This window comes from Limulus polyphemus, unplaced genomic scaffold (genome assembly GCF_000517525.1).
Source record: "Limulus polyphemus unplaced genomic scaffold, Limulus_polyphemus-2.1.2 Scaffold73, whole genome shotgun sequence".
Taxonomy (NCBI): Eukaryota; Metazoa; Arthropoda; class Merostomata; order Xiphosura; family Limulidae; genus Limulus; species Limulus polyphemus.
In genome coordinates this window covers 815104-838667 of record NW_013665683.1, presented here as the reverse complement: position 1 = coordinate 838667, position 23564 = coordinate 815104, and the positions used below count along the sequence as shown (strand labels likewise).

The 23564-nt window shown below is 30.9% G+C and overlaps 1 protein-coding gene across 1 annotated transcript in view; it reads left to right on the top strand.

The window, feature by feature from the left end:
• The window catches only part of LOC106466361 (proteasome subunit alpha type-1-like), a 26323-nt gene extending 3548 nt beyond the window's left edge, over window positions 1-22775 (top strand). Inside the window, exons 2-8 of the mRNA XM_013926643.2 lie at window positions 2913-3059; window positions 3831-3934; window positions 14035-14123; window positions 18490-18560; window positions 20953-21082; window positions 21731-21882; window positions 22526-22775. Of these exons, the coding sequence (XP_013782097.1) occupies window positions 2913-3059; window positions 3831-3934; window positions 14035-14123; window positions 18490-18560; window positions 20953-21082; window positions 21731-21882; window positions 22526-22684 (852 nt within the window). The 3' untranslated portion in view covers window positions 22685-22775. The remainder of the gene's footprint in view (window positions 1-2912; window positions 3060-3830; window positions 3935-14034; window positions 14124-18489; window positions 18561-20952; window positions 21083-21730; window positions 21883-22525) is intronic.
• Window positions 22776-23564: the final 789 nt, after the last annotated feature.

The window sequence follows — 23564 nt, the reverse complement described above, 5'->3', positions numbered from 1 at the left end:
CTGATGATGACAAAACCTTGTCGAAACGTTTTACATTTGCTGTTATGTTATACTTAATTAAAGTTTTTCTTCATTACCCATTCAAGCCATCATAAGTAGGTGGTATATTAAATAATTAAAGTTTAAAAATCCCATAGTGATATTAGCCTAAGTTGGAGCAACTCTTATATCCATTGCTGTACCAGAAATTTGTTGAAAATTTTATTCCTCATAAGTGAACAAAACAATTTTTTAAAATTATATCTAAACCTTTGTTAGACCTGGAATGAATTAATTCCTTGTATCTATCTGGAAAACATTCAATAACTTTAAGTTCATAATCATGTTCAATACTTGTTTTTTTTTTCACTTTTTATAATTGAATCCTTAAAGTTAATTATTCTTTACTTTTTGGAAGCATCCTTTGAAGTAGTTTATCTTTAAATCTGATCTATCTTTCAAACATTATTTAGAATAAACCAACAGCTATTATAGATATAACCAAAACACACAAACTTCCACCTGTTGATACCTATAACAAAACACTAGTGTATAAGACTAATCTGTTTTTTCTTTTCCTTTATTAATTTCTTCAACTGGTTTCATGACTTCCAAGATCACTTTTCAGGATGTAATTTTATAGACAATCTATAATATAAACATTCAAATACAAGTTTTAAACTAAACATAAATAAATTAAATGCATATGTTTTCCAAATGTATACACATACAATACACTCCTTATATAAATAAGTATATTAGAATATGCTCAAAAAATAAATTAAATTTGTGAAAGCTTATTTTCTGGTACCACTTTAATAGATAGAGGTAAGAGGGCAGAAGTAGCAGTGGTAGTATAAGATCAGTTGGATTTCTAAAACTGTAAAAACTATGACTAAGAATAAAAAAAGGACAATAAAGTAAGAGGCATAAACTGTATTTCTATCATAACAAGAGAAAGCATAATTAAAATAAGATTTTTAAAAAGGAAAGTATATTGGATAAGCTTTAACTGATTTCATTCATTTATACAAGGAATGTATTATATATATTTGTACATCTGGAAAGCATAAATATTTATCTTAGCTTACATGTGTTTAGTTGGAGAATGGTATTTGATTGTTTTTATTGTATATTCGCTGTAAAATTACATTCCAAAAATTGATGTTTGAAGTCATTAATAAAGGAGAGAAAAAACTTTGTGTATTAGTTAAACCCATTTAAATAAATACTTCACCTTATGAAACTTTTTGTGTGTGAAGTTATCTTCTAAAAATTACATACTGATAGCAAAGGATAACTTGCATCTTCCAAGCTGTCCTTGTATACCTACCTTTGAGAAAAGTTTCAACTGTCCTTTGTTTTTCAGGAAATTTTCAATTTCCTTCATAACTCCTGTAAAGTACTTCTCTCCACTATTGTTGATAGCAGCTCATTCCATAAGCCAATCACCCTGTTAAAAGAATAAAACGTTTTACTGGAACTTATCCTGTGATTTCCAAAATTTAAACTTGTGTACTTTTGTCCTATTATCTTCGGTTTACAGCATAGAAATCAGATCCCCTGGATAATCTTGTAAACTTAAATAATATCATCTCTTATTCTTCGTTTCTCAAGAGAAAATTAAGGATCTTAAAGGTAACTGTATGAGATAACAGTTCCATCCCCACAATTATCCTAGTAGCCCTACTCTGAACCACTTCCAATAAATATACTTTAAGGAGACTAAAATTCTACTCAGTATTCCAAATGAGGCCTGACTAGTCAAAACACTAAGTCTCAATAGGTTCATTGCCACACCAGAAGTTTTAGTTTTATGACAGTGTGATCTTTGTGGGTAAAATCCATATGTATATTTACTAAGTTGCATTCTAGAATAAATCTACATAAAAAAAAGTAGAAACTTGTTTCATATAGTGACCTATGCAGTTAAAAAGCTTTTACAAATACTTTTTGTATTAAGTTACATTAGGCAGAAAGATAGATAATGGATTTTCCTTCCCTACAAACACGAGCATTGAATGCACATTTTTATAATTTCAAGGTTTCACATTTTTGTCTTCATGCCCATTGTCAGTGTGAATAATCGATGTAAATGTAAGAGACATTAGACATAAATTTTATGCTAGTAGTTGGTATTGCTTTTATTAGGTTTGTCCAAAATAATGTTTCATGTGTTATTTGTGTAAGTATAGTGTTGTTTTAGTGTAAAACAATTTTGAGTCATTCTCTTTCATTATGTGTAGGCCAAGTTTACATTAGAATACTGCATAAACATTAAAACTACAAACCATGATGTTTTGATGAATTTTTCATAATTCATTTTTGTCTTAACAATAGCTATTTGATTTCTTTTGTTTATTTCTGTAAACTTCAGTATCGTCAATTTTACAGATACCTTTTATGATTTTGCAAGCTTATCAATTTTCATTTATTAATGCATAACTTTACTATTCATTGAAAAATAATTTTTATGGACTTTCTTAAGTAGTATTTTCTGAAAGTAAATCATAAGAACAACTTAGAATTATAATTACACATTATTCAAGTAAATGTGGAAAATGGTAAAAGTTTAAGTAACTAATGCTATTATGCTACTTACTATTTTTTGTATTGTAAACTGAGTGCACCAGATGCTGGTAGATGTTACTGCCAACCATGATTACTTAATCATGTATATTTATAGAACTTGCAAGTATATTTGCATTTAAAAATTTAACAAAACTGAGGGGAAAATATCTATAAGGAAAAAAAGCAATATAATGACTCTACCATTATAATTGAGATTTTATTGATTAGAAGATATGTTTTATGTTAATTTAAGTTGCTTGGCTTTTACATATATATGTGTGTGTGTATTGGTGACCTATAAGCACTGCTTATTTTTCATATCTTATTCAAATAAGACTCTAGTTTATCCTGTTCTTTTACAGTTTCGTAATCAGTATGACAATGATGTAACAGTTTGGAGTCCACAAGGGAGGCTTCATCAAGTAGAATATGCAATGGAAGCAGTAAAACAAGGATCAGCTACTGTTGGTTTAAAAAACAATACTCATGCTGTTCTGTTGGCATTGAAGGTACTGTAATTTTAATTTTTCATTTAACAAATTTGACTTTAAATGTTTAAAGTTTAGTTAAGAAAAAGTGGTACTGTTTATAACATTACTCTGTAATGGTTCTTTCAACATAAATTTTCTTGCCATTAACAGATGTCTTACAGACTTAAGAAATAGAACTTAATGATTTATTGGAAAAAATGTATTTATACATTTACTTTCATAATTTCTTTTTAACCAAAACAGAAATATGTTGAAATTCCACTTTTTCAAATGTTGAGGAAAATTGGTAATTTATCCTAAAATAATCATAATTTCAGCTAGGTTTAATTATGTCTCTACAGAGAGACATACTGTTTTTGTATTGTTTCTTCTTCTTCCAAACACATTCCAATCAATTACCATTTCTAGTCTTTTTAGGGGGGTCAGAGCTCACAAAAATGCACAATTTTTGGGTTTGGGTCAATTGCTTGGCCATATTTTGGAACAAGGAACAGTGATATATTAACAATTAGAACATTTGATGTAAAATTGGATTTGATTATCCAGATTTCTTGTAGGCTTGTCATTCAATTTATTTTTACAAATAACGTTTCCTTTTTTGGAGGGAAATCTACATTTATTAGCTAATTTTTCAGCACACATTGGGTGCATAACGTTCCTGCAGCCTTGCTGAACAGATTAAAAATATCAGTAATGCTATTTTGTGATTGTATTATAAATTTGTTTTCTATCATGCTGATAATTTGTTAATTATGTCTTTTTAATGAAGAATATTTTGTTCTTTGTCAGAGAGCATCTTCTGAACTATCAGCACATCAGAAAAAAATCATCCCCATTGACAGTCATGTTGGAGTATCTATCGCAGGTTTAACTGCAGATGCTAGAATTTTGAGGTAAAGTGAAAAATTAAATGATTTATCATTTAATAAGCACATTGGATCCTTGTAGTAATTACCTTTTATAACAATTAACAATATAAAATTATTTGTATTTTTTAATTAAAACAAAGGAATTAAAAGAAAATTAATACTGGAAAAGATAAACTGAATTTAAATATGTCCTTTGTATGAGATATAAACTTTATTAAATGAATTAGAAATACAGGTTAGTTACAGCATTTTGTGTTGCAGGATCTGTAATGAATTGTTTTGCAAAAAAAAAGTTTAATGTACAGTCAGGCCTTGACGTTAAATGTTGAAATGATTGCTAGTTAATTTTTTTCCCATCCAGCAGCTTTGGGTGTGCTACTAGACAAGTAAAATAGTTTTTTCTACTAAAATTAACAGACTCTGTCATAATTAACTATTTAATGTATTAATTGTATATATATTAATATATATATATATATATATATATATATATATTATTATGTGTATGAATTTTCCTTGTCATGTTTTCTTTTCAAATATTTTCAAATATCAAAATTCGTTTTAACTATTTCACAAAAGTTTAAAGACGCTCAGTTTCAGTAGAAACTGGTGTATCTAGGCCATAAGCTCCTAGATCAACAACATTTACAGTGTATTTTATTATCAAAAGTTACAGTTAAAAGCTGAAAGCTAGCAAAGCATTAGAAGTTAGTAACCTTAACATTTGCATTAATCGTGAACAAATGAAAAGAAATATGGAAAAAAACATTTGCAGTTTGCATGATTTCTATTTTGTAATATATTACCTCCAATGATTAACTACTTGCTAGAGTATTTCTAACCAAAGTATTGGCACTTTAGAAGCTGGATGGTGTGAGTTTAGCCAGATAACACATGTGATAGTTGACATGGTAAGCAATCAAATGACTTGAAGCTGGAATATTGCTATCCTCATTTCTTGATACTTAACCTGGGTATGCCATACAGCTCAAATGGGGAATGCAAAACCAGCATGGCACTGGCAAGTAAAACAGTCCTGTTGATCACAATTATAGTAACCTTCTGTACTCAGAATATTGTAATATAAATGTCAGAAATGCATGTAACATGGGTGTATTTACATTTGACAGTAAGAATCTGTGACACACTCTCTTGAGACGTGACTCCCTTTATTCAATTCTACCGAACTGTCACTTCTCATTTGGCAGTTTTTTGTTTGTGCCCTCTTCCCGTGTTTTTTTTAACTTTCATACAAAGTGGAGATATTTTCTATTTTTTTCTACTTCACGTGACCAGTTTTAAATGATAATTTGCCTTTGTTGTTCTTCACCAAAGCCTATGTTTCCTCTTTGAAAATGTTATCATTTACTTCCAGTACAATTAACCAGGCTTCAGATGGTGGTACTCATCTGAAGAATTGTTAGATTTAACATGTCAGGAGATTGATCATTATATGAGTTTACCTTTTTCAGGCCTAGAGTTTGGGGGCCCACACATTTTGAATCCAGTCTGCCGATTTTGGACAGATAAGCTGTTATACTGTTATAGCTTTCTGATTATTTTTCATATTAATGCTATTATTCGTAGTTCTTTGATTTCAGTAACGTGTTTAGTTAGATTTGTATTTTTTGTATGATTAGGGTTTTTTCAATTCAAGTTTATTGATATCATTTGTACTACAACGTTAGAGTAGGCTTAACATGTGTCTTTGTTATGTTAGGGGTAACTGTCTTTCATCTTACTGGTAAATCATAAATTTGGTTAAACTTATTGTTTCTTCAACAAATAATATCTACTAAATTATTTATTGTCAATATACACTTACTTAATTTTAAAATATAATGACTATTTCATTTTTGTAATTAATTATATTTTATACTTATTACAATTAATTTCTGGACTTCTGGGGCTGGAGTCTGCCCAATCTTCTCCCATAATTGCTTACCTTTCTCCTCAAATTGTCAAAACTATTTGGGATGACGTATATTTTGACAATTTTCCTCCACCTGATTATGACTTGACCTTCCCAGGCCTCTACTGTGGAGCCTGCTAGACCTGCTCAGCCTTTTTTTCTGCTCCTTTTCTAGACATTTTGGCTCATGCTGGGCCTTTTTGTTTCTCTTTTGAGAGATAGAACTGGCTTGCCTCACCCTTCATGGGCTGTGGTTCATTTTGCCTTAGCTTACCATCAGGCAGATTATTTTTGTTTTCTTGCTTCTCTGCATTTAATCTCTATTGTCTGTATGGGGGGGCAGACCTTGTTAATCCTATCCCTAGTCAAGTTTTCCAGCATTTATCTTAGCCTACTGTGTCTTCTTATGGTATTGTCTGCCATGCACATCCTTTTTGAGTTGTTTCACATATCTCTTGGGGGATTTTCATGGAATACCTTCCTCCTCTTTGCCTCCATGTTGGAGTAATTGGCATCTTTGGCTCTTACCCTACATATGTGGTTTCTTTGCTTTTGGGATCTTCTGGGGTGGGCCGCTGTCTTGGACAGCTCTTTTTCTCCACTAGCCCATTTTTTTGGGGAGGGGTGTTATTCCTGTGACTTTAGCATCACATGGAGTATCTATGTTGCTATATTCAATTTGTTTTCTTTTTTGGTAGCTCTTTTATCTCTTTAGCCATTGCATTCTTTATTCATGTTCCACGTTTAGCTCCTTCCCATCATTTACCTGTCCTACATCTAGGAGTTCTTCCATTAGTCATGTATTCTAGATGCAGATTGGAGTTCTGTGTTCGATCTGTCCCTCCTCAAGCACTTCTTGATTCTTTCCCTTTTTACTATGTTGTCTTTTATCACACTCTGGTGGACCATTTCTCTGGGACTGAGGATGCCCAAGGTCAATGGTTTTGTATTCTTATTCTCACTTTCATATTTTTCATCCCTCATGGCGCTGTCTTAGGTTGTACACCATGGGGTTGGGTACCAGTTTCGTGTCTTGTCCTTCGAGCTTGTATTAGATCTGTATGTCTTTATTTCTGGTTCCTCATCCACTTGCCTTGGCTGTCTATGCATTCAGACAGGATTTATTTTCTCACCCCATTCATCATCTTCCCTTGGAGATTTTGTTCATCCTTGCCACTCTGTGTCAGGTCTTTCTGATTGCTCCTTCCTGGCTGACACAGATCTGGTTTTCTTGGCTGCTTCAGCTCAATCTGTTCTTTTTGTTCTGGGTCAATTTTTCCTACCTTACACTTTGGCGACTTGTGTGACATGTTCTTTTTTAATCATTTTCATTTTCTTCTACCTTTATTCCCGATTACCTATGTCCTATACATGCTCTGGGTTGCTTCATTTTCTTCAAGGCTTCTTTTTGCTGGCTCACTTTCCTGCTGTTTCATTTCCTGGTACCACTCCTCTGTTTGTGATTTTTTCTTCCTTTTCTCTTTTTTTTTCCTGTAATCAATTCCTGGTGTCTTCACTATAATCAGAAACCTTCCCTGTTACCTGGTTCTCACCCTTGTCATATGTTGGAGGTATTTCTTCCGTTGAACACTGGAACTACACCTCATACGTTTATCTCCTATTATCTGCTATGGGTAGCTGTTTCTTCCTCATCGAGGTACCATCATCCACCTGTTTCCATCTTTCACTCTTTGGTGGGACTTTGTATATATACCTCATATTAATTTAGGGACACGTTCCTTATTTCTTCATGGATTCTGCTCTGGCCATGATGACTTAACAATTATAATTTTCATCGCCAATGAACACATACTGTTGAGATGGGGTGTTCCACAAGATCACCTATAGGTTTTTCCTCATGATATATCTGCTTCATTAACATGCCTGTTCCGAACCATACTGACCCATGGACTTCATGGGTAAAGCAGAAGGGGATAATTGCCCATTCCTGCCATTCTTTAGTTTGAATAAACCAAGAGTGGTCTGCTTTTCAAAATAGGGTTTTTGTGGTCACTCATTGCACTGTCCCCACTTTTTCTTTCAGTGGAATACAGAAGTCCTCACCACTTTCCTGTTCCAAGCTGCTAGGTTGGTGGACCATGGAGGTATCCTCCTGAATGTGATAGTGCTATAAGATACAAAAAATAATGAATCCACTCAGTTGAGAGTAGGATGGTGGTGTTCTGCTGGTGTAGATGATGATATGTCCTCCAATCTGATGCTCCATCTCTGAATGGTCTATCTGAGGAGATGTTGTAGCTTTTGGAGTGAGCTGTCAAGACTGCAGTTCACCCCCTTTGATTGGGATCCCTCATCCTACCCCCATATTAGTGTCAGTTCTCAGTAGCTGGGTTTTGGATTCAGAGCAGGACCAATCAATATATGTTCTCACACATATATTACTGGTGACTCTGTTCCCTTACTCAATTAGCCTCATGTTTTGTCTTGAATATTATGTTTTGACAACATTTTAAGACACTTGTAAGTTCATTCTTCATGTCCTGAAATGTTGTCAAAATATAATATTGAAGGCAAGATCCAATAATAAAAACCTTCCTGATAGTGCAAAAAACTTTTTTTTATAATTATCATAAATATTTTGTAACAGATTTTTGATCTACTGATGGACATGAAAATACAACTTAGCTTCTAATTCAAATACAGAGTATTTCAGCAATTTTGTATAAAAATATATAAATTATGTTTTTTACTTTTCAATATTCCTGTCATTAACCTGTAATATATTTGTTTTGTCAGATTTTAATATTCTTATTGCTATACACCAGTTCAATAGCTTGAAACTAATGCTAACAAAACCTATAAGGAACTAGAACAAAACTGCCAGAAAAGAAAAGTTATAATTTTCCTATACTAAAAATGTATTTCCGATAGGTACTTACCTTCTAATAAATAAATAGTTATTCTCGTTCAGTGCTGCCCTCTACATGCAAAAAAATTTTCACATACCACAAGCCTTGAGATCCCATGTTTCCAATGATCAACATGGTTCAACTGCATCTCGCATGTAAATCATCATGTGACAACTCTCCACCAATAGGATTGCGACACACTCTCCTGATGCATGTGACTCCTTCTATTCGATTCTACCGAGCTATCACTTCAAGATTTGGTATAAAATGCAAGCACCAGTTGTCAGTAGAGAGGAATGATGGGAAGTGTGAGAGGAGATAAGTACCTATCGGAAATACATTTTCAGTACAGTAAAATTATAACTTCCAATATGGTACATTACCTCCACTCACATAAATAGCTAGAATACCACTTTGAATAGGTGGAGAGACTGGTACAAGGGAAAGCAAGAAGCATTATTCGAAAGCATCCAAAGAACACCCTAAAAGTGGAAATCCTTGCAGTAGAGGATCATATGTGGGAGACCAAACCATTTCTGTACCAGGTATACTCCATGCTCAGTGTGGAAAGAGGTGATGCAGACATAGGCAGAAAAAGGGAGAGAACAATGGTTGTACAGGAAAGTGGATCATACAGTCTTCACCTCAAGTTCAACAAATTGTAGGGAAATATCATACCCACCAATCTGTAAAGAGGACACTATAGCAAAATGATAAAATGCTTGTCTGATACGGGAACCCAACATCCAGATGATCAGGATAATAAAGATGTCCCTCCATTGTGAAATATCCCACTCAAAACCAATCAGACAGGAATCACTTCCAGCACAGTATCATCCTCTGTATATGGAAATCCTCGAGGGGTAGCACAAGAGGAAGAACAGTAGTAACCCGCATGTTCCTCCACCATGACTCACAACACATTAGCAATTGACATTTGAGTTAAAATCTTCCTGATTTTTGCATTTAACTTAAAAGTAGTTGCTTAATGCTAAATATTCACAAGTACATTTAACTGAACTTGCAAAGACAGCTGAACATTTAGCATGTCTTAAGCTTAAGAACATATGTATCATAACTTCTGTTACTATTTTACTGAAACTCAGAAATCTGTAAGTTAGTAATATGTGCAGTGTGGTAATTATTTTAGTATTAGAAATTATTTTAAAATATTGAGTGTATTTATTTAGGTGTGTAACAGTTTAGTTCATGAATATGTACAATGACTTGTGATTTTTGTGGAGTTACTACTACCTCTATCTCATGTTATTTGGATTCATTGGAGTGATGAACAATGATACAAACAGGTGCAATTTTAATTATCATATAGGTCTGTCAAACTTGAATTATCTAGAAAAAAATATTATACTTTTTGAAGACAGTGTTGTTTTTCTAATGAAAGAATATAAACTGTGTAGTTGAAACAACTGAGCTACAGTACTGATAACTCTGTAACAATGTATGTTTTACATCATGTAAACTGCAACAGTTTACTTCAGACTTTTATTTTACATTGTTGAGCTCCCTTATTGTGTTTGACTGAATTAAATACAAATAAAAAATTGCTTTATGATTTGTCACTTGATATTTCCTTGACAAGGAATTCTTTATTCAAACTATATCACTATATAACAACCTATGTATTTATTAATTACATTTACTTCTTTAACAACACTTAAGCTTCAGATATTCACATCCATTATACTCTTAGTCTTAATGGTATTATTATAACAGCTTAACTCCTAATAAGCTTGTTTTTAAAAGTTTAATTTCATGTACAGAAGATTTTATTAAAATATTTCAGTTAGCATTTTCAAATGGACATTTATTGATAAAAACATGCAATTTTTAACATTTCAATTTCACTTACTAACATTGTTTGCTAGCTTCCAATCAACATTTTCAAACCATGGTGTTGTTTTCCTTCCTCATTAGCATGTAACTTTTTCATAAATAATAAGTCACTTGAAATAGTTAGTTCCTCTACTCCAGTCTAGGCATTATACAACATTGGAATAATTTATTTTAAATCTATCATTTTATAGTGTGTTATAGTTATCAGCCCTACTTCAACAATGGTTCAACTGTAATTACTATTATATGTGAAAATCAGAAAATTTTTGTAATAGAATTTGTTATTCTAAATGTTAAGACTTGAGTAAAGAGGTTGAGTACATTATACTATAATGATTTTGGAGCTTCATCACGTCAGTAAAGTTCATGTTGCCATACCTGGTCATGTTCTCTATGACAACCATGGAATAGCTTTAATACCTGTTTCACTCTACATCTGCTTGAGGTCTGCAACAGTTGAATGAATAATTCACAGAGGCAGTGTGTGCACACATGACTTGTGTTATTTTTTTCAGACAGAGATATTTCTTGATTATGTTGCATACTGTTGCCTGGAGCATATTGATGGCTTTGCATCTGATCTTTATGTTCATGGATTCTCATTTGTTACAAGATGCTGCACTTTGTACCGCAGATGTGGTACAATTCATTGCAGGTCTCTCTGTGGATTTCTGGTTCCCCAAGTTGATACATATTCCTTTGTTTTCCAATGCTATTAAGTACTAGAGATATCCCCATCTAGAAAATTCTAAATCCTTGATTTGAACACCTCTGTATGATCTGAGTGCATGAATATTTTGTGTCAGAAAGGGCTTCTTAGTTCTCTTCCCAGAAACAATCAATTTTTGATGGTATCACAGTACCTATGAAATTCCAAATAATGTCAAAATGTAATTCTGATATACATGCTGTTCCACAGCAACTTTATATCATCTTTGGTTGTTATATCAGATGCTGATCTGAATGGTCAAGATTGTTTTAATATAGTGCAGTCAACTCTGTATAAACTAATGAAATAATGGATGTCATGGATATATTGTTTGAAGCAAAATCTATTGAAAATATCTGAAAACTATGTTAATTTTTCTATAAATGATTAAGGTTTGAATTTCCTGTTTTCTGAGGCAAATAGTACTCTTACACAATGAATTGCAAATTATATTTTAAAGTGTAATATTTGTGTGTATGGTGCAGCTTATTCCATAATTAATGGTTGGTTACAGTAAACATATAAAGTTTTGTTCTAATTTTCTTTTTGCTTTTTATCTTCATGTGCAACTAGATGAAGGATGACTATAGTACAAATTTTAAGTTTAAGCTGATCTTTGAGTTTTGATTTGAAATAATATGAAGTGAGGGTTGAGAGAAAAAGTATAAACTAAAATTAACAAGTATAAAATTAGAATATATAAGTTCAATTGGGTTTGAAGATCAGAATGATTTTCGTATTATGATGTAATTTATCTTTATCTTAAGAAATGTTAGTTAACATCATCTTTACTCATAAAGTATCTAGTAAGAACACGTAATTTATTTCTTACTTTTTAGATTTATTTGCCAGTGTTACAACATTCCATGTTAATAGGAATTGACATTAAAACAATTAATACCACAATTTCTGCCATTTTATGCATGGTGCTTCACTATATCCAAAACATTTCTAGATGATTGCTGTACTATATGGTTAAAAAACAATAATTGATTTTTGTTAGTTGACAAGTTACTCATTAAAAGCTGACTTAATCAATAGTCAGCATAAAATAGGTATAACTTATTAGACAGAATATTTTACAGACCTATTTTGGAACATTAAATACAATGTATGTTTCATTTGATCCTGATTGGCTTAAACCAAGGACAGAGTTATGACTGGAAAACTGGACAGGACTGACAGTCTGAAAATAATGACATTGACTCTTGACACCAAGACAAGTATGTTCAAGTCAGAACTTGTGCACCTACAATATTTTTTAATTCCTTTATATAGACTTTGAGTATGATATTGGCTTCTTATTTTCTTGTCTTGCTTTAATTCCTCTGTAATCTAGTTTTTGGTATAGATGGCTATAACCAAGTGATTAGTGCAATTTGCTAGTCAGTTACATGTTGAGCTCATTAATTGATTGCATTCAACTAATTGATTATTCTCACACGATACTTGGACAGTTAGAATAATCAGAAACACTAATTTTTGTGACATTAATCAATTTAATTGTAATTTCAATTAATCAGCTATTTTATGTGGCAACAATTGATGCTCATAGGTAATTGATTGTCAATTAATTGAGTTAAACACCCAGTTCTATAAATGGTGTGACAGAATAGTCAACTCAAGTAAGCATGAGAATTCATTTACTGTTAAGTTCATTGTAATCTAACGTAGTGGATTCTATGTATTTAAAAAAAGGAATTAAGCACAATTTATTTTGCATGTAAACTTTCTTAATTATTAAAAAGATAAACATAAAACTGAATAATGAGTTAAATTTTAAACCATAATGACTGTCTAAGTGTAATGTTTTTCCTCACGACTTGAGGCAGATACAATTTTGTACTTATTTCAAAGGGTGTCCAAGTTTGAAATATTTCTAACCAGTTACTCATCATGCTTGAACTGATTTGTAAATGATTAATGGTTTGACTTAAAGTTTATGAAGTTTAAGAACTGTTGATGTCACATTGTAGAGCTGACACATATCACAAAGTTATCTAAAACTTTATTTTCCTTTGTGTTGAGTTTTTGTTATTCACTCATGCATTAAAAGGTGAATAGATTATTAAATCAGTCCTTTATTTATGAACAAACTATGTGAACTAATTCAGATGAGCTGACATATTAACATTACTGCCTTTGCCTTAGGTTTAGAATCAGACAATATCCACTATTTGACACTGATGGTATCTAAGTGAGTGAACAAGAAACATTAGCTTTGAGTAACAGATAGGAAAATTGAATACGACAGAGTACTAGATAGGAAAATTGTAAACCAGCTAAGGCCTCAAATCAAGCTGTAACCAATTATCCAAGTAATAGTGACACTTTTTAAATATAGAGCACACTAACATAAGTCAAATTTTTTAACATTAATATGGGACTTAAATAGATAAATATATGTAGATAGACATCATCCATTTTTAGTTGTACCTGACATAAAAATCACCATTAGTAGGATATATATCCTTAGAAGTACCTGTGCAGTTTGATGTTTTCTATTGTTGAGAAGATCTTTCATCCATTAAAAAATGTTGAGGACAAGAGTTCACAAAATGAAGAAGAAATTCTTTTGATGACTAAAGTAATAGCAACTGGTAATTCAGTCATTATAACGTAGAATTAGTTTTGTTTTCTCACATCCAGTTATTTTGTTATTAGAAATATGTTTCTTTCTACTTATTAACATTAAGTTATTGGAAAATAATTATGTTTGTTATGAATTCAATATTTTTGCTACAGTAAATAACTAAAAATTAATTTTTTTCCCTTTCAGCAAGTTTATGAGAGCTGAATGTTTGAACAATCGTTATGCACTTGATTCTCCTCTGCCAATTAACCGTCTAGTGTCTATTTTAGGAAACAGTATCCTTTTTAGATATTAGTTAAAAGTTGGTACTTCTTAATAAGATGGTACAGATAGCCCTGGTTCTTTTCATTATCATAAAGCCCCAACAAACAACAACCTTGTTAGATTCATATGTTAGTAGATTGCAGTAGGTAATTATCTTGTACAGAATCATTTGGGCACAAGTAACAAAAACTAACTTCAGGTGATTCAAATTCTTTGTAAAAAAACTTATAACTATTGAATAGTAAGATGTTAATAATAAAATTTATGTTATGCAAACACTGAACATAAATTTTATGTTCAGTTCATATAATTATTGTTTTTTAGAAATGTATGTCCAAATTTACCTTTTGTGAAGAGTGTCAGCTCTTGTTGATGAAATGAGCTGTGTGACAAAAGTTAGTGATGTAATTAAAAAAATCAAGTTCACTTATTTCGATATGGTTCACACAGGTTCTTGAAATCTTGGAAATATATAGAAAATACACTCTAAAATTTCAGTTCTGAAAATTCTGGAAAAATTACTCTTTAATTCATGGTTCTACCAAAGTTCTTAAATTTCTGTTTGAATATTTAAAAAAACTTTAAATAATAAACTTAATTCAGATAAATTAAACAGAAAAGTTTGGTTATCAAATCAGGCTTTTTTATTTCTCAACCACTGTAAATCTCTTGCCTCATAAAACCCTATACTGTTGAAATTTCTGCTGGAAGGCATGTATGATGGGAAAAAAATGTCATTATAATCCTGCATGGCAGGATTTCAAAGTCCTGGAAATTTGAGTTTTTGTAAAATCTCTATGAACCCTGTAATGAAATATACTTAGGCCTTAAAAAAATAAGAAAATGAGATTAAAAATTATACTAAAATTAAAAATGCTACAATAAATTGACAACAGCAGACTTATCCCTTTCACTCAAAATTCTACATCTAAAAATTTTTGTGATTAAAACAAAACTGTAGTGGTAGGCCTAAAATATTGCAATATACATAATTTAAATAGACAAATAAAATTAATCACTTTTTAATTGAATAGAATAGGATAAAAATAAAATTGTACTTTTATCAGTTAAATATGTATTTGTTTTTGAAAATACAGGGTTTTGAAATCTTTCTTCAGTGCTTTTAATGGTCGGTAAAACAATGAAAAGTTTTTTTAGAGTATCCTCAACTTGCTTCAAGTTCACAGACCCTTAGTATAATGTGACTTACTGTCTCCACAGCTGTGACTGAAAACACAAAAGCAGTCATCTTTATTAATGGCTGGTGAAAAGACAGTTTAAGTGCATTTGATGTGAACTGTGAACATTTATCACTTATGAATTTAACATAACAGTAACACAGTGCGAGTTTTATCCACAAAATTTGTTTATTAAAGAACATGCTAAAGTACTGAATATAATCAAAATTAAGATATAAAAGTTGATTTTAACATAAAATAACACATTGTTAGTTTTATACACAAGACTTGTTTATTAAAGCATTAGCTGTCCTTACCTGGTGTTGCCCAGGTATTAATACCTGAACAGAGGTTGATATTTAGATATTTTTAAATAGAAAGGATCAAAATTTTGATTTTCATGTAACAATACATGTCAGATGGTTGTATTTTCTGTGAGATAAATGGCTTAAGAGCATAAAAATTAAAGAAAATAAATAAAATCATAGATTTATTGTATAGTTAACCCCCCTCCCCACCCATTAAAATATCTTTATTTACTTTCCAATGAAGGTCTCGTGTTCTTGATGTTTCTTGTGAATGGCAGATGCAGTCACTGTCTGTTAAATTGCCACTCTTACTCAGTCTTGGCTCTTTTTCATTGGTTGTGTTTCCCTTTCTTGTGGAGTCTCAATCTGTTGCCATTGTTGCATATGTTTTGCTTTTTCTCGACATTTTACTCTGAAGTACATAATCAGCATCAGAAATGTTTATCATACCTAACTACCCTCTCAAAATAAATTGAATAAAAACCAATTTATTTTTGCAGAATTGTGCAGGTCAACTTGTCTATTCTATAAAAAAGTTACTCTTGTTTGTCAGTAGACATGACTGTGTTTGATGGATTTTCATTCTGACACCACAATGGCAGCACACATCTCTATACAATACACATACTGACATCATTTTCACTTAAATCAGACCAAAAGTCAGGCCTGTCTTCTGTGTAAAAAATTAGATTACAAAGTTTTCATTGACACTAAAAATGTGATGTCACAGGTATTAAACCTGAGTACACTGATTCCATATCTTTATAGGCCTACTATTATAGGGGCTGAAAGGTGCAAAGAAACAGACACAAACTTAGCTTTATATATTAGATATGTTAAGGTACTGTATATCAACTGAGTCATAAAGAATAATGTAAAAAATTAATATATTTAGTGAAGCAAATGAAACTTTTGGATATTTCAAAACAAAGCATTATTTGTATATTTTGATTTGTAATAAATGTCATAATTCATGATGAAATATTGTAATTTTTTCCTTGCTTTTCTAGAGTGAATACTGAATGTGTTAAATGTATATGGTATTTCTGTGTTGTTCATTATTTATTGGGTGTTACATGATTGATAGGAGTGAAAAAAGGCACGATTTTCAATTACCAACTACTTCCAGGTTAATTTTTTACAGATATATTGTTATATGCTAAATTTTCATGGGTACAATCTTCTATTATTACATTATTTTCAAACTGCTATTCATGCATGTATTGTTAGACTAACTTTAATTAAAATTCTTTTGCACACGGTTATTTGTTCAAATTTATTAAATAGTGTATAAAACAGTAATTAAAGAATTGTTTGTGTTCACCACAACTAATTATTGGAAGTTGCAAGAAACATGTCCTCCACATTTCTTAACCATACAGTTGGTTTAAATAAATCATTATTTAAATCATGGGTTATAAAATCATGCATGTAGTGGCATGGTAATGATACATTAATGGATTTTAAAAACTACATCAATTCTGTCAGCTTTGACATTCAATTCACATTAGAAACTGAAAAGGATAGTTACTTGAAATTTTTGAACATAACTGTAAAATGGGATAAAGGTTTTTCTCAATGATGGTGTACAGAAAGCTGTTTTCATGGTGCTACTCAGGAAATCATGTTTCCCCTGGATACAAAAATAGTCTTTTTTTTTTTTCTCAACATTTGTTTTTAAACCTTTAAAGTTCTGTACATGTCATAAAGATTTAATGTTGGAGTTGAATTTTTTTTAATGTTTTCGATTGATAGAAGATTTAAGGATAACATTATTGACAAGATTTACAATAAAGACTAATAGCTTAAATGTGTCACAATGTTCCAGATTACGTATGAATACTGATTCAGATAGTATGAGGATATTTTTGTTGTATGCTCAATGTATTTCCATGCAAATAGGTAATATATTTAAAATAAAATCATCTGTAGTGTAACATTTTTGCCTGCTTATAAGTTAAGGAATTTTATTATTAGTCTTGAAGTCAAAGTAGAACAGGATGGTAAATGTGGTATCTGTAAAATTACTTGTAACTGGGTTTAAATTCACATTGATCAGACATGCTGAAATTTAAAATTTATAGTTAACAAATATAAAAATGATATAGATAAAATGTAGTTAAGTTCATCAGCTTTGGCAGAAGATTTGGTGAGTACTGTTCATTTTATCAATTAATATAATGGTTAATCAGATTGATCATATAAATGAATTAGATATTGGAGAATTTGTGGAAATCATTGCATATTATAGAAATTAATTTTTGGAAATATATTTTTTAAAGGCAAAGGATGTAACAGGTTGACTAATTATGTGAGTTACTTAAAAGTTGTATGCATGCATACTTGTTAAAATGTATAAGTTGTCTCTGTAATTCCTTGACTCTCATGATGATAGCTGTTTAGATACCAAGTAATGTAGAGAATATTCAACAGGGCTTGATGTTCTTTTTATTAATGTTTTAATTGGCAATATATTTTAATAGTGTAGTGTGTTTTAGTTTTATCAACCTTTGAAAAAGTGTTATTTAATTTTATTTAACTAATGTAATTATTGTAGTTGTTTATAGCAATCATATCTATAAATATCACTTTTACATTTATATAACAAATATAGTAAGGGAAATATTATAAGTAAAAAGACAAATTACATTTAAAGAAACATGAGTGCAATATTTACTTTGTGTTTTTTTAGCATATTATTAACAAGATGCTTTTTTAATTTAATATTTTTGGTGTTTTAATTCATTTTTTCTGCTTTTCATTATCATTGTACTTAGGTTAGATTTATATTGTTTAATGCCTTAAATAGAATGAAGAAATCATCTGAATTGCTGATAAACATATATTTAATGAAATATGATCTATTATTCATTCTTTACATCAACTCTCAGAAATGCAAACATGTACTCAGAGATACGATCGAAGACCGTATGGAGTGGGATTACTGGTAGCAGGATTTGATGTAAGTATTTTTGTGTTTTAAGATGTTTTTTTTTAACCTAGTTGATTGGCAGTGACTTAAAATTAAAGATGCATTTTTAAGATTTAGATATTTTATATTGGCTTTTTCTCCAGATCCTAACAGAATTTTATACTCTTTGTCACTATTTATGTTTAGGCAGGTTAACAAAGGTTCAACATTATGAATCAGAAAAGAGTACTCTGACATGTTGTGTTTTCTTCTCTGTTTACACGTAGAAGATAAATTAGGAAAGAAATAAAATTAAACTGCTATTTAGCTGAAACATAAAGAAATAACTATTAAAAATTTATGTTTTGTTAAATTATAAAAGGAATTGAATATTTGTGTTTTAAAGATATATCATGAAAAGAGGCTAATAAAATTTCATATCTTAGATATTAAATCCAGAAATGGGGAGAATATAATTTATATGTACAAAGTGAATTATAAAAAAAGGGTAAGAAATTGTAATTCCTTGGAAAATAAACCAAGAATGGTGAGAGAGTAGGTACTTCATTTTAGAATGTAAATTCAAAAGGAGGTTAATAAATTTGTACTATTTAGATGATAAATCAGGAAATGAATGTTAAAACAATTATTTAGAAGAAAGAAGGGTGGAAAAGTATTGTTTAAAAAGTAAACCAGAAAGTAATTACAAACTGCAGTTATTGGACAATATATCAATTTTTAAATAGTTGATAAAATGTGAGTTTTGAAAAATTAAATCTAACACCTATCCATTCAACTAAAATGATAAAGTATTTATTTGATCAGTTTTTTTATGTATTTTAATTTTTCTGTTTATGGGGATGGAAGAAAAGTTAAAAAGTCAATTTACTGTGTAAGTTACATTCCAGCTTTGTCCAGGAACCTTTTTTTTTCAACAGCTTCAATACACACATCCAAAGAACTGTGTTAATACTTTGCCACTATCAAAACATCTACTGACTGAAATAGATATATATATATTTGAATTCATTCATCAGTATTCTTCCACAGGCAGGTCTTGGTCTTAAATCACAAAATTTCCAATAAAATGTTACTGTCAGTTAATCAGTCATTCTTCTCCTTCTACAATCTTCTGCCCTCTGCTTCAAATCACCATACTTTCTTTCTTATTTCAACTCATCTAGCAGCATCTTTGTCCTTCCATATGTTTGTTTTACTTCTGTTCTTTCTTTTAAGAGTTCTTCCATCAAGCTCTCTCTTCTAACTTGTCCAAATCATTTCTTCTGTTGCTTTCTTGTCTTTTTTAACAAACCTCTTTTCTCTTGTACCATCTCTAGTACTTCTCTGTTTACCTTCACTTCTATCAAACTGATTTACTCCATTCTGCAAACTTTCAAATCTTCTGATGCCATCTTTCCTCAAAATCTGCATTTTCACACTCCGTACACAGCTATTAATCTGTCTTTTTTCAGTATTCTGCCCAATCATTTTATTAAAAAACTTCTTTCTAAAGGTTTCTTTTCACATTTCAGTTCTTGATTTTAGTTACTTTAGAGCATTTTATTTTGCTCTTAGAATACTCCCGAAATAAGAAAACTGTTGCTTCTCATCCAGTCATTGTCCTTCTTCATAGATCCTTGTCCTTGCACTTTAATTTCTTGAAATTTTTATCACTCTTGTTTTCTTATCATTGATTTTCATCTCTAAATCCTTTACTGCCTCATTAAATTTTTCTACCAAAGTTTGTAGCCTCTCCTTAGAATATGCAATGAAGCAATATCATCAGCATGCCTGATTTGATTGATTTTTTTTTCATTCAATGTTTACACCTTCTTCATCCTCTTCCCATCCTTCCTGCACCATTGCCTCAGAGTAGATGTTAAAAAGTACTGGTGATAATGAGCAACCTTTTCTGACTCCTCTTCCTACTGTCACTACCAGCTACTCTTTTCACATATTCTTGTATATGGGACAGGCGTTGTCTGACTTTCTGGTCTGTTCCAGTTATTATCACCAATTCCAATAGTTTTGGCCAGCATACCCTATCATATGCCTTAACCAATTCCACAAAGCATGCAAAAATATCTTGATTGTATTCCAAATTTTTCACTCACTGTTCTCACCATTTCAATTATTCCGTATGTTTGACTTCTAGTACTTTAATTTGGAGTATACAAGGCCATAAATCCTCCTTGCATACATTTTCTTCTCATTGTAAAACAGTCTTTTTTTGTTTTCCCTGTTTATCGTATAGTGGTTGTACATATGTTTTCATCTGGCTCTTGATTGAGCCATATGTGTTTATGATTTTTTGTATATTTCATGTACATAGAATATATATATATATATGTACATCAATATCAATAAATTGTATTTAGCAATGCAAAACAATATCTATGAACACTACCTGTGATTATTTCCATGTTATTTTTTATGGCTGTAGGATCATGGGCCCCATATCTACCAGACCTGTCCTTCTGCTAACTATTTTGATTGTAAGTCCATGGCTATAGGAGCTCGTTCTCAGTCAGCTCGTACCTATCTTGAGAAACACTTGGATGAGTTTAAAGTCTGTAAGTTTAGAAAGTTTGTATCGAGTAGTGACACTAACGTAAGTGTTTCTTCAAACTATTAACCCATTCACTGCAGCTGGGACATCTGGGAAATATACGTCCCAGCCACAGTGAAAGGGTTTAATGGAGTCATCATCAAGAGGAATAAAAAAAGTCATTATCTGAAATGATAACAATGTAGTAGAAAAATAAATCATATAAAAACTCTACATATAAATTAAATAAGGCATCTTTTTACTCTATTCTTTGATCTTGAACATCTGTTGTTTTTTATATGATGTGGTGAAAAGGATTTGCTAGTATTATAAGTTAAAATTTTATGCATGTTTTCACTGCTTTGTCCTAATATTTGAACATAAAATTAGAAATAAGCATTTTAAAACAAAAATAATGGTGGTATGTGTCATCTCTTAAGTGTTATTCATAGCTAATATACCTTTCTGGAAATTTTATCAGTGTCCATTTCTCACCTTCAAATGTCTAAAAGTTATTGTAACACTTAAACTTTCCTAAACATTATAGTATTTAAAGAATATAAAATATATTTACTGTACAATATCTTCAAAGTTTTTCTCGATGTTTCAGCATACATGGGTAATGAAAAATTATTCAAATATGATTAGTGATTATGTCTTTTTTTTAAATAAGTTAACCTAGAAGAGCTGGTCAAAAACGGGCTGAGAGCACTACGAGAATGTCTCCCTAATGAGGTCGAACTCAACACCAAAAATGTCTCTATTGCTATAGTTGGACAAGGAATGGACTTTACAATTTATGAAGATGATGCTGTTGCTCCCTATGTATCCTTTTCTGTTTCCCAAAGTAAAAGATTTTTACTTGGAAAACAATTTAGCATAGAACACATTTATTCATACACATTGTTGTTCTAGGAGTTATATTTTATTGATGAAGTTTGCTAAATTTTAAGAGGAACAAAATTGTCAAATTAACACTGTAATACCTATGTTGATTGATTTGTTAGTGTTAGTAAGATGTTTTTCTTGACAGTCTTTACCATTTCTAACTATTTCATGTCATCTAAAAGATATAAATACTTATAGCATAGCTTCTTTAACCCTAGAATTACTAGTGAAATTCCTAGAAAACAAGCAATTTCACAGAACCCTATTACTTGAATATTCATGACATTTTAATAATTTTTCGTTGTATGACTCATACATTACTAGGCACCCTGTAATCAATCATTAATTAACAGTAATGGACCCACAAGCAAGTTGGTGTACAAATAGTTTAGAAAAATGTGTTTAAATTATTATGGACCCCACTGGTAATGAGCAGTGTAAAAATAAGTTGGTAATTTGATGATTAAAAACATTTCACACTTCATTGAAAGACCAAAAACCATGTTATTAAAACATCTTTAGTGCCTTGCAGACTTCATAAATATTTAGATTGTCACAAACCTTTAACATGTTCAAACAGCTTGCTGGTATTGAAGGTGAGGAAAGGTCTCGTCATCCGCCTCCATCAGATAGCTCAAGCTCAAGGATGGATGAAGACAAAGAACCCCGACCATCTGGCCCTACACCCCCAGAGACTCAACCTGATACTGCAACAGAAGAGAGAATGAGTGTGGATTAAATTGCTGTCACATCCAGACTTTACTATTATTCTAAGTGATTTGATCTAGGGAAATATGTTAACAAAATAAAGTCTTTAAAAAGTAATAAAACTGCCTGGCTTAGTTCTTATTTGGATTTCACTTTAATTGTTCTGTTTTATTCAACTGGCATTTTATAATGTCTTTTACAATTTACAGTCTTCTCTGGTTACCACATAAACTTTATTACTTCTTTTATCGTCTGTCTTTTTTCATTCTTTTAAATGGGATAATGTCTTTTACTTTTAAAGTGTAATCTTTAATTGTACAACTGGTTAAAGGTGGTTTGGTGAGCAGAAGATGTCACAGAGAAGAAGACTATGTTAAATATGTTATTATTATTATTACACCATTTTACTTTGAGGTAAAACAGGATTCATTATTATATTTCATGTAAAAGATGAATAATCAAAGTTTTCTGAATTAATTATTAATGAAATTTACCTTTTTATAATACAAAGTTTGTTGTGGTAGTATTGTTTCCAGGGTATACTATAAGCTTTTTTTCTGGCAATGCTGTTTCTAAGATGCAGATTCCCCTCTGTTTTGGTAATTTCTAGGATGAAGTTCTTTTCTGATAGAGATTTTTGTATGATACAAGGTTATCTATGTAAGGGTTTCTTTCTGAAACAGGTGTTCCTAGGATATAGTTTCTTTTCTGGTACAGATGCTTCTGAAATACTGATTCCTTCCTGCTACAGAGATTCTTAAGATACTGGCTCATTTGTGATGCAAGTTTCTCTAGGATACAAAAACTTTCTGAAATATATGTTATAGGTCATAATTTCTTATTTTTTTTCATAGAAATCTGTCAAGAATAGAGGATGCTATAAATAGACATTTAAAATTTTTCGGGTTTAA